The sequence below is a fragment of the Puntigrus tetrazona genome, chromosome 8 (genome assembly GCF_018831695.1).
Source record: "Puntigrus tetrazona isolate hp1 chromosome 8, ASM1883169v1, whole genome shotgun sequence".
NCBI classification, from domain to species: domain Eukaryota; kingdom Metazoa; phylum Chordata; class Actinopteri; order Cypriniformes; family Cyprinidae; genus Puntigrus; species Puntigrus tetrazona.
The window spans coordinates 21,049,998-21,062,116 of NC_056706.1; the positions used below are offsets into that span (position 1 = coordinate 21,049,998).

The window sequence follows — 12,119 nt, forward strand, 5'->3', positions numbered from 1 at the left end:
TTTTGGAGTTTTATTTTAGGTGTTGATGTCCTTAAGAATATATATTTGTGGTATAAGTTACAAAAACTCGATTTTGGCCTGTCTAATTACTTTTCATGAGCCTCTATTCTGATTGGCCTGTTCGTGCGTCAATCAGAAAAAACTGGCCTATCAAATGTAATGATGTTACAATTAGACTGATTCTGCATAATACAGCCTCAAATTAGAAATATGATCGCATAACCGATGTTACTTCCTGACAAAAAAACCAACGACAGCTGTGGTTAAACTATTAAGAGTGTACTGGACAGAACCAACTGTCAAAAATGTTCGAGTTTGAACACTTCTTATCAGAAAAGGTTCAATAAAGCATTGTCTTTTGTTGTTAAGGGCGTGTTGTGTTATTAGCTGGACTAGTGACTAGCTGGAGCTGGAATAATAACGTAGCTGTAAAAATAGTTGCTAACGTTACAACTCATAATAACAACAATGCATATAAAATAACACATTATTATACACAAATCGTCAGTTTGTTGTTTTAATGTTATTCAGTACTTAAATCTATTACACTAAAGCAAGGAAACCTTAAAATAAATCAAACAAAGCAAAATAAATAAGCGTTATAAATGTCTTTACTGTCACCAAAAAAAAAAGAACAATCTTAGGGACCCCATTTTGCCCCATTTTGATCATGTGTCTGTTTTCAGGTGCGGGTTTTGCGGGAGAGGCTCTCAGGACATGAGAACCTGCCATATAAAGAGGATCTGGAGACCGCACTGGAGCAGTGTTTCTTCTGCCTGTACGCCTACCCGAGCAAGAAAAGCAAAGCCCGATACCTAGAGGAGCATTCTGCCCCACAGGTAATGCAGAAATGATATAAGCACATTATAAGCACACTTAACCTTCTGAGCGCCACAGATGTGCACAGTTCATCAGTGTACGCAAGATAATAAATGTTCTCGACATTCATCGAAACATTATCTCACTGAGCATTTGAAACATTTATTTTCGCATTCAGTTCATTAATCAACTTCCTAGTTCTGCTTGATAGAGAAGACATGATTCACTTGTCGTTTTTTGTGCCTCTTCTCGCTCGGCATGCTTTGTGCGATCGCTCAAAATAAAGCTGTAATGTTTTAGCTTTGCTGCGATATGCTACCGCAAAATGTCAAGTCAATGGTTTTGGTTTCGAACATGACTCGGAAGTCTCCTGCGTACTCGGCTGTCCCTGTGCTAATGAAGGTAGGTGGATGTTGGGTGGGATGAGTCGGCGGTCTGATTCAGCAATAATTCAGTGATTGATTATCTTTTGGCAGCAGGAGTCACATTGATCATTTAGCCACCCACTCAGCCATTATGGAGCGCTGCTCTGTACACGGGAACTGCTGTACGCACCACCCGAGTACAATACCGAGGTGTTCTGCGCCTGTTCCTGTGCCTCTGGAGGAAACAGATTGCGCCGCGTAGATGCTGCTTGTGTTTTTGCATGCATCTAGAAAATAGAGTACTGAGCTTAGGAGCTGCAAGAGGAGGAAGGAAAAGGGAAAAAAACAAACCACGAAAGTCAGTGTTTGTGGTAATTGTGGTTTTTAGCTTTGGTTATTAAAATCTGCTTGCTTCTCAGCTTAATAATACAGTTTTGCTGCTGGCTCCTGACTTTTTGTTCTTCTCTTTGAATGAGTTAAGCAATGGTATAAACTGGTTTTATTCTTTTAACCATGTTTAAGGTTTCTTTCATTTGTCCGAATCTGCACTATTGGTGTTATAATTCAAAACTACAAAAGCACAAATTTTGGGACCGGTTATTGACATTAGGCTCATTTCTCTCCATTATCTTAATGTCAGTGTGGAAATTGCTTTTTTTGAAAAAATAAGAGATAATTCTGTCTTTTGTCACTTGTTGACTATTGTCGAATAGTTCAGGGTATTGAAAAAAAACGGATGATATTATTGTAAGCCTGCTGCTGTTCATATTACTGTTACTCCTGAGGGTGACGAGTCTGTTCTAACTCACAGATTGAAAGAAATTCCTAGTTAAATCTCTCCACTCTTGTGTACAGCAAAATCCTGATTTGAAGATTTACAGGCAGATGAACAGGTTAATTTGGTTGCAAAAAGTGCATAATTGTTGTAATTGTTGTCTAAAGCCAAGACATGTGACTCATAGAGTTATGATTGAACGAAGCTCCACCAGTTTGATGTTTCCCCATTTAAAGAGATGCCAAAGAGGCGTTTTAAATATGTCTGTCTTAAAAGAACACTCCACCTTTTTTGGAAGTAGGTTCATTCTCTAACTCCCCCAGAGTTAATAAGTTGAGTTTTACCATTTTTGAATCCATTCAGCCGATCTCCGGGTCTGGCGATAGCATTTTTAGCATAGCTTAGCATAGATCATTGAATCCAATTAGACCAGTAGCATTGCCTTCAAAAATGACCAAAGAGTTTCGATGTTGTTCCCGTTTAAAACTTGACTCTTACTTGTAGTTATATTGTGTACTAAGACTGGTGGAACTTAAAAAGTTGTGATTTCCTAGACAGATATAATTAAGACCGATACTGTCATTCCGGCGTAATAATCAAGGACGTTTGCTGCCGTAACACGGCCGCAGCAAGTGCAGTGATATCACACAGGGGAAAATAATCCCCAGTTTGCCAGACATGCTCTCTGTGCAAGCAAGACTGTTTTCAGGCGCTGTTTGATATCGGAAAATGGCGTGCTCCTTTAAAGCAGGGGTGCCCAATCCTGCTCATGTCAATCGACTCCTGCAAAGTTCAGCTCAAACTTTAATGAAAACCTCCGTCTTAAAGGGACATTGCTAAAACTAAAACTAGTAAAGTGGTCATATGTGATTTCAAGTGTTCCTTTCGCTTTGAAATGTTACAAGCTGTTAGTGAATAGATAATATCCCTGAAGTTGCAAAGACTAAAGTATCAATCTCAAAGAGATATTCTTAATAAAAGTAAAGACTCGAGCACACCCCTCGTTTAAACACGCCCTCAGAACGCTACATCAAGATAGTAGATCAAGATGAATATTAATGATGAATATTTGCATGATGCAGCCTTGCCAGGAGACGCTGTGTGTTTCTGTGCAAAAGCGCTTTATTTGGCCTTGTAGATGCAGTTAGGAATCATTAAGATTGCTTACAACAGAACAGCACAACCCAGATTGAAATTGCCTTAAAATGGGCAGTGTGTGTGTAATAGAGAGAAACAGGGTCACATCACAGTGGAGTCAATCACGGCTTGTGTATTGCAAATAAAGAAGAGCGCTGTCTCTGTTCCTTTTTCGGGCTTCAACCGATGGTAAAACTAATAATGACATTATTGTCGATTGGGGAAAGTGGTTTTACGTTTCTGACGCATTCTTGTGGGGTAAGTCCAATCACAATGAACCTGTCAGCTGGCCAATCAGAGCATACTATGCTTGTTGAAAGGAGGGTCTTTATAGTAAATTATGCATTTGAGAGGCGGGCATAGAGGAGCTACAATAATATACAGTATTTGAAAAATAAATGCATTTTTGAACATTAAAACATGCCAACATATTGTGTTACACCAAATAATGATCTTTAAAATAGCATCAAATGACAGCTTTTAAAAATGATTTCCGTTAACTGAAATAAATCAGAAATTAAATAAAATGTATATATTTGATGTGAATTTTTAACTTAAAAAAGCTTCAAAGAAAATTTTAAATATTGCAATGTAATTAAAATAAGAATTAAGTAAAGCTAAATAGAAATATAATGATTAGAATCACTTAACAAGATAACTTAAACTAAAATGAAAATGAAAATTGGATGTATTCAAAATAAATGCTAATTCAAAATATTAATAAATACTATATATATATATAAAATAATGTCTTGCAGCCTGATCACATAGTATTGATGCATCTCTCTCTCTCTCTCTCTCTTTTCCTGTCTGTTCCTCTGATATAGGTGGAGCTTCATTGGGATGATGCGGTCTTTATGTTTGAGTACTTTAAACCCAAGACCTTGCCAGAGTTTGACAGCTATAAGACCAGCACTGTCTCAGCTGACCTTGCCAACCTGCTTAAAAGGCTTTCTGGAATAATCCCACGCACCGACGGCCCCACAATCTCTGTTGACGATGTGTCCGCTTATATCGAAGGAGGTGCTCTCAAGGTGAGCTCATCGACTTTCATGCGTTCATCTAGACCTTTTTTATCTTCTCATCTGTCACTTAAAAGTATTTCTCTTTCTCCAAGGTGCCAGCTCTTCCAGAAGGAGCTTCCCCGGCGCCCCCTGTGGTCAACGAGCTGTACTACCTGCTGGCGGACTACCACTTCAAAAACAAAGAGCAGTCGAAGGCCATCAAGTTCTACATGCACGACATCTGCATGTGTCCTAACAGGTCTGCGGCTGAACTTTTCAACACGAATGTAGTTAGCCCAGCTGTAAGGTGACCGTCTCTGTCTCTCACGAAGGTTTGACTCATGGGCAGGCATGGCACTGGCACGCGCCAGCCGCATCCAGGACAAGCTGAACTCCAATGAGCTCAGGAGTGACGGGCCCATCTGGAAAAACTCTCTGGCTGTGCTGACCTGTTTCAAACGGGCTCTGGAGATAGACGGCTCCAACCTCTCTCTGTGGATCGAGTACGGCACCATGTCTTACGCCTTGCACTCTTTCGCTTCCAGACAGCTCAAACAGTGGAAACACGAACTTCCTCCTGACTTGATCAAACAGGTACTTCTGTTTGTAAAACGAAGAGTTATTGTACTAACAATAGCTATGTTTCCATCTAAAGATTCGAATTAAACGTATGCGCAAACCTGGAATGATGGAAACGTAGCTAATGAACGAGTGTGTGTTAAAAAAACTAGAAATAAGAGATCGAGATTTGTTTCCGTTACTGTTTGTTTGTTTTTAAAGATGGTAGAGCGCAGAGACTCAATGTTGGAGACGGCGTCGCAGTGCTTTCAGAGTGCTTCACGCTGTGGTGGTGATGAGGAGGAGTGGCTCATTCACTACATGCTGGGAAAGATTGCAGAGAAGCGCAAACTGCCGCCCAAAGACTACCTGCAGCTGTACAAAAAGGTGATGAGCTAAGTTACAGCTGGCCTAGTGATGGTCTGATTGGCTATCGAGAACTCATGGCATCAGTTTAGGTCAAAACATACCAACATAGCACATGCGAGACAACGGTCCCAGCCTGTGTCCGTTCTCCAACCATTCGTACACTTCCACTGCAAAAAAATCTTGCTAAAATTCGAACGATACCCAACTTAGTTTGTACGTGCGAGTGTCTTTACAAGGTGACACCGCGAACTTGTGGCCTGGCAAACATATGCAGCGTTTTAGCTGTTTTCTTGTATTCCTGTAAATTGGGAACATTTTGACACCGTTGTCATGTTTGCAAATGTTCTCAAAAATGCTAAGAAAAACTTTTCCATTTTTAGTCCATTGTTGTTGCATAAATGAACCTGGAGTAAAACTGCTGTCTCATTGGTTAGAGTGCATCCGTTTATAATGTTCTGGGATTTCAGTCGTAGCGTTATCCGTCACAATCGACATGTTAACTCCATGGGCTCTATTGTGTAACTGTTGTTGAGACACAAAAATATATATAACAATAATTTTTTTGTGTGAAACTGGCTGCTGTCCGCCCAACAGTCAGACACGCATCTCATTACAGCCCTTGTCATCTCTCTCTAGTCTGCACACTACCTGCACGAGGAAGCCGCCAGGTACCCACGCAAAATCCACTACCACAACCCGCCTGACCTCGCTATGGAGGCCTTAGAGGTATGTAGTGAAATGAAGCTCACTGCCGTTTCAAACTTTGGAGTCGGTACAATTTTGATGTTTTTTACTAATTGAAGTTGCATTCATTTGATCAAAAATAAAGTACAAAAGTAATATTGTCAAATAGGATTACAGTTGGAAATATATGAATGTTCTATTAATGCTTTCTGTTGTAATTTATTCCTTTTGATTTTCAGCACAATCTTTTACTCTAAATGTTTCTGTTCATTAACAATGTTGAAAATAATTGTGCTGCTTTAGTAGTTATGTAGAAACATTTTTGCATGTTTCTAAAGAACAGCATTTATTTAACATAAATTTGTAACAATGCGCAAATCTGTATTGTGATCAAAAAGTTTTCTTGGGGAAAAAAAACAAAACAAAAGAAACTCCCAAAACATTTAGTGCACTGCTAGTACTCCTATACTCCCATTCTATTGCAAAATGTCAATTAAACAATTATAGTTGTTCTTGAAATATATTTCTTCTCTTACTTCTGACTTGTCAGCTGTTTTTCCGCCTGAGCGCCACTATTCTGAAGTTGCTGGAGAATGAGGAAGATGATGGTGAACAATCTGAGCAGCAGATGAAGCTAGTAGATTATGAACTGTTCTTCAACATGCTGGCTGAAGCTGCCGTCGGACCCTTTGCACGTGGAGAGGAAAAGACCGCACCCAAAACCAGCGTCGACAAGTATGACAAACCTTTTAGGTCCTCTTTACATCTTCGGTTTAAAGCCGTTTTCACTGCTTTATAAAAATCTTCATCCAAACTACACAACTGAAAATGGATGTCACGTGAAGGATACACAGCAAATGTTTTACAAAGTCCCAATTTTCAAGGATTGGAAATGCCGTAAATGATATGTGTAACTGTATCAAAACGTATCTGATCTAAAACAAAAATGCACTAGTTCAAACATAGCCTTGAAGGATTAGTTCACCCCCAAATTTTAATTGGCCCATGTTTTACTCACCATTTTAGCATATGACTTTCCTTTTTTCAATCGTTCAATTCAATCGTTATATTAAATTACATGAAAAATTGTCTTTGCTCTTTCAAGTGTTATCATTGCAGTGGTGTTTTTTCTTTCTATCTCAACAGTCCACAAGATGTGAAATAAAGCGTGTGTATCCACAATATAACGTCCCTCACATGGCTCTGTGGCGTGAATAAAGGCCTCCTGTAGCGAATCCATGCGTTTTTGTAATAAGGATATCCATATTTCAAACATAACAAACACTCACTTCATCTAAGTGTTGTACATGGAAGCGTTCCCAGTGGATAACGTTGGACATCTGCGTTGCGTGATTAGTGGCAAGTGTGGAGAAAGAACAAAAAAATGGCGGTCATGAATCAGAAGCAAAAGCCAAAGATTTGCAAACAATAAACGTCGGATATCGATATAAACCAAAGAGGAGACTGGCTTTCCTTTGCGAAAGTCAGGAAACGTTTCTGCCTTTTCTCCTGTAAACAAACATTCAACGCCTTCCACATGTGACAGTCACCGGAAGAGGAATAAAAGTTTTATTTTTAATATTTTTCTTACAAAAACGTATGAATTCGCTCCAGGGGGCCTTTATTTATACCACTGAGCTATGAGTGCTCTGTGCTTTATTTGATGTCTTGTGGACTGATGATAAAAACACCCATCTACTGCCATTATAAAGCCTGGAAGCGCCTGGACAATTTTTAATATAACTCCAATTGGATTCATCTGAAAGAAGAAAGTCATGTACTCCCAGGATGCCTCGAGGGTGAGCAAGCCACAGGCTAATTTATATTTTTGGGTGATTTAAGCCTTTAAGCTTAAGCTGTGTACAAAAACGTTTTTTAAGATGTTTTATAGAGTCTGCGTGTTTTTGTTTGTAATCATTTTTTTTTTCTACTACTCTAAACAGGGAAAAGCTTCCGTCCATTAACGACGAGGACTCGCGCTCCTCGGTTGGCGTGAGTACCTGTCCGGCAGCGCTGGCCAACTCGTCTGTCGCATCTGTGGTGGCTCCAACAGCTTCTCTGCCTGGCGACGGTGCGGCAGGTGCGAGTTCTCCCCCGTACACGGTCACTCCGGTCGACCACGATTACATCAAACGTAAAAGCCTGCAGCAGAGGCACAGGCAGGGGCAGGAGCTCCAGCAGCGGCCGCAGCAGCAGCAGCAGCAGGACGGTACAGTACAAGGGCCAGAGTATCACTCACTCACTCACTCACTCACTCACTCATGCACGGGGGAATGAGGATGATGAAGGTTATTCACCACTATCAAACTGAATTACGGGCTCTGGTGTACAGTAACATCTCCTCCCACCCCTCCTCTTACCATCTGCACCAGGCCATAGAGGATCATGGGAAAATGGGCAACATCGCTAACAGTGTCTCAGTGGGTTTTTTTTATTCTTTATTGACTTCGTTTCAGTTCCACTTTGTCTTTTCTAGCCTTCAGGTAATGAAATCTGATTTTCAGGCCGAATGGGTTCCGTTCACTTATTGTTGTTTGCGCTGCTGAATTGCTTACGCACCCGGTCCACCGAATTACCATCATTTTGTGTTTTCCGCTGTTTGTATATTTGTGTCGTGTATTTGCGCTTGTCATTCCTGCTTGAATTATGAATGTGCTTTGCAGTTGTTCACCCGGTAAATCGTGCTTTTAGCTATTTTTTTTATTTGATTGGTTGTATCAACAGTTTAAGGCAACAGATGCTAGATAACACTGGTGCTGTAGGCAACCTAAATTTCATCATGTTTGGCCGTGTGTTACGTTTTAAAACCATGGGGTTAGAGGTAGGGGAGGGCGATTCAGCCTCAATTATATCACTATATGTTAAAAATATTTACGATGATGATATACACAGGAAAACACAATAAAGGCCAATTTCCATCGTTTTCCAAGTGAGCTACTCTCATTGACGACCGACTGCTTACATCGTAGTGTTAGTCTATTGTAAGGTGGCAGAAATGTTGGGCAAGTTACTTTAAAAAGGTAATAGGTTACTTCTATATATAGGCATACATATAAATATAAATCTATAAATATTATAGATCCCAATTTGAACACTATATGAACGTAATAATAAATATAGTAATAGAGCTGTTGTAATTATTATCATTAATATTGTTTTACTTTTTAAATGTTATTTAACAGAACAATACTACATACTACAACTAAATGTTTATTTTGACGGAAACCTGCTGGAGGTTTTGTTGAGAGCAACAGCTCTATAAATTATTATCATTACTATTTTGGTAGGATGGATGTAGCGCATTGTCACATGTAAAAACACACACACAAAAAAATCATAAAAATGGACTTTGTGTCACAAGCTTGTGCAGCACTGTTTGTGAAGGAGGTTCTTGCGCTTATTAGAAATCATAACATTTGGCTTTTTACAATTTCAATCATCCTACAGTATTAACCAGTAGCGACCACCCCTTCCTCTTCTCATGGAAGACATGCGATGTGATACTAAATGGTCTGTCGGTGCTTGTAATAATTTTAGCGTCTTTCTCTGGCATGTTTGCTACACGCCTCTCACATCAGGTCATTGTTTGGTACAATTTATTCAGTCGTTTTTGCTATTTTCATCTCAACATTTGGTGCATCTCTACAAAAATACGTCATCAAGCCACTATATCATTAACATTGCGATATAGCACGTTTTTTATGATGTAACAATTTACACGGATATTATTGTGGACGGTGTGATATATGGCACACCCCTAGTTAGAAGTGGGCAGTGGTGTGGTTCTGAGCAAGTTTTTTTTGGCTCTATGGGAGTTGTATGCTATACATACATTTTTTGGACCATTCATGATGGCTTAAATTTTACAGCGCTCTGTTTAAATGCTTTATTTGAGGACTTTATCGCATTAAACTTCGTAATACAGCTTTTGTAGACTTTGTAAATTGCTGTCTGACAGTGTCTTATTTCAACAAAATTATTATTTGTAAGTCAACTTCACATTTCAGCTTAGTATATACACTTATTTTTGATTTCGTTTTGTTATTTCATCTTAGTGAGTTGGCTTGGATCACTTTTTTATCAAGTTTTAATGGCAGCTTACTGAAATGACTTTATATTTATGTATTTATAAATCTTAGTAATTTCAGATCGAGTTAGTGGTTTGTAATTTTAATGTTTTTTTTTTTGGCAAAAGTAGTTTTATAAAGTTTATATGTTATAAAGTTAACATTTGTTCCTAGTTATTTTTACTTTTCTTTTTGCAGTATCGTAAGTCGACTTGATGTTTTATTTCAACATGATTTTAGACAAATGGATAAGTAGAATTGATACAGGGCTAAATGAGAATGGCAGGTTAGTAATCTGATATTACTGTATCTATATCTGTAATATTTTGTAGTTTCAGTTTAGTAAGTCAACTAAAAATTGACAGGACATAAGATACTCAAAATAAGACACAAAGTTAGCATAGTGACTTTTATAATTCATTTGGCAGGGCAATAAAAAAATAAAGAATAATAAAGGTAATAAAAAAAGAAAAACAAATATCCACTTCATATTTGAATGTGATATTTCATTATTTCAACACTCAACTTTCCACAGTTAAACCACCCTACATAGATCAATTCGTAACACATTTATTGAATGTTAATATTGACAGTACATTTACTTTTCTTTTTATGTATTTAACAGATGCTTTTATTCAAGGTTACATTTTCCAAAGACAATTTTAATTTTAAATCAGTGTTTGTTTGTTTTTTTCAGAATATTAAACGAGCCAAATTTGATCTTTGATGTTTAAAATGTCATGGTGCTTTCTGCCAGCTTTTAGCATTTCTTTTCTGTGGTAACGTCTGTCGGTTTTTGGGTTTAGCCATGCTTTTGAGAGGTACAGTATCTCAAAACTATTATTCCAAAATAATAGGAAAATTAATTCTTATTATCTCAATTCACACGGTTTGTATATTTAAATATTTGAGGTGTTTGTTTTTTTGTAAGTAGTTTGAAAGGGGGGCGTTGCATCTGACTCTTGGTTAAATATTGCCTATGTCCTGTTTTGATGAAATGGAGTCAGTATTTTTGAAACTGTGTCAGATGGTGTTGTTGGCCTAGTTGCTAAAGTCAATTTCAACTTGGTGTGCTCATTTTCTGAAGTACAGTTCTTAGATTTAGTCATTAGATCTTGGTGGATTGAAGAGGGCTAAACTGCTCAGCTCTCGTTGCGTTCATTGCTAAATAGCATGTGGCTTGAATGGCTCCGAATGGACATATGATGTAGCTATATAAATCAAATAATATTTCATTATCTGTTTTATAAAGGGAGCATAACACACACAGTTTCACCCGATGTCATGTTACTCTTGAATACCTATAGAGCAGTACTGCAAAAGACTTCAGTTTTATCATATTTATAAAAGGAATATACAACCTTACGATTCTTTCCGAAAAAAGCCGAGCTCCTGGAGGCATGCCGTGTGGGCGGAGCTAAAGAGTGACGAGCACTTGTGTCGATTGCCAACAAAACGCAGGCATTTGATGCCGTTTTACTTACCATCTGCATTTCTGAATCATGACCGGGGTCTTTTATAGCTGAGACCGCTCCATCTTTCAGTATCAAACAAGATCGAACTGGGCCTTGTTTATCAAATGTGTGTCAACAAAAAAAAACTTGCTTCCCCGGAAAAACAAAGAATTAAAAATATATAATTATAATAAAAAACCAAGGTTAGTGGACAAACTGTTGAAAAGTTATCATTCGCTTTATAAAACCTGATTTAAAAAAATTCTGACTTTGTTTTAAAAAAAGCATTATTTAGTAGGGAACAAATAATAATAATAATAATAAATGAATAAGTTAAGGACATAATGAAATCTAGTAAAATATTTTTCCATTCCAATACAAAGAGCAATGTATAACAAGTAATATATTAACATATAAATATGTATATATTAAATAAAAAGACATTGAGGCAGCAACATATGACAGATGAACAAGAAAGGCTATTAATAGTCTTTCGTTGCACAAGAGTATTATAATATAAAAGGCTCCTATAAAGACCAGCATTAAGCGTTTATGCTCATCCCGTGTGCTACGCATGACGAGGTTCAAAGCCCAAAGTGAAGAAATAATAACGTGCAGTGTATATTACATCTCTTTAGTTTATTCGACCATTTCTTTTACGTTTTGAATTTCAGTTGGGCCAGGCTCACACTACAGGAGTCCTAACCGATAATGAAATCTGGTCGCAGCACACACATAAAGAGAATCTTTGCAGATTATCTTAAACACGCACACACCACAAGATTTCAGCATTGTGGCGCATCACACACTTCGATTGGTTGGCTAACCAGAAAGTGACAGTGATGAGCGGAGCGTTTTAGCCTCTCGGCGGCGAGAGAAAAACCCTC

At 38.2% G+C, this 12,119-nt stretch overlaps 1 protein-coding gene across 1 annotated transcript in view; it reads left to right on the forward strand.

The window, feature by feature from the left end:
• cabin1 (calcineurin binding protein 1) overlaps positions 1 to 12,119 on the forward strand; it is a 69,128-nt gene that overhangs the window by 13,183 nt on the left and 43,826 nt on the right. The window contains 8 exon segments of the mRNA XM_043246756.1: positions 687 to 839; positions 3,924 to 4,130; positions 4,214 to 4,359; positions 4,433 to 4,694; positions 4,881 to 5,045; positions 5,664 to 5,753; positions 6,262 to 6,446; positions 7,655 to 7,920. Of these exon segments, the coding sequence (XP_043102691.1) occupies positions 687 to 839; positions 3,924 to 4,130; positions 4,214 to 4,359; positions 4,433 to 4,694; positions 4,881 to 5,045; positions 5,664 to 5,753; positions 6,262 to 6,446; positions 7,655 to 7,920 (1,474 nt within the window).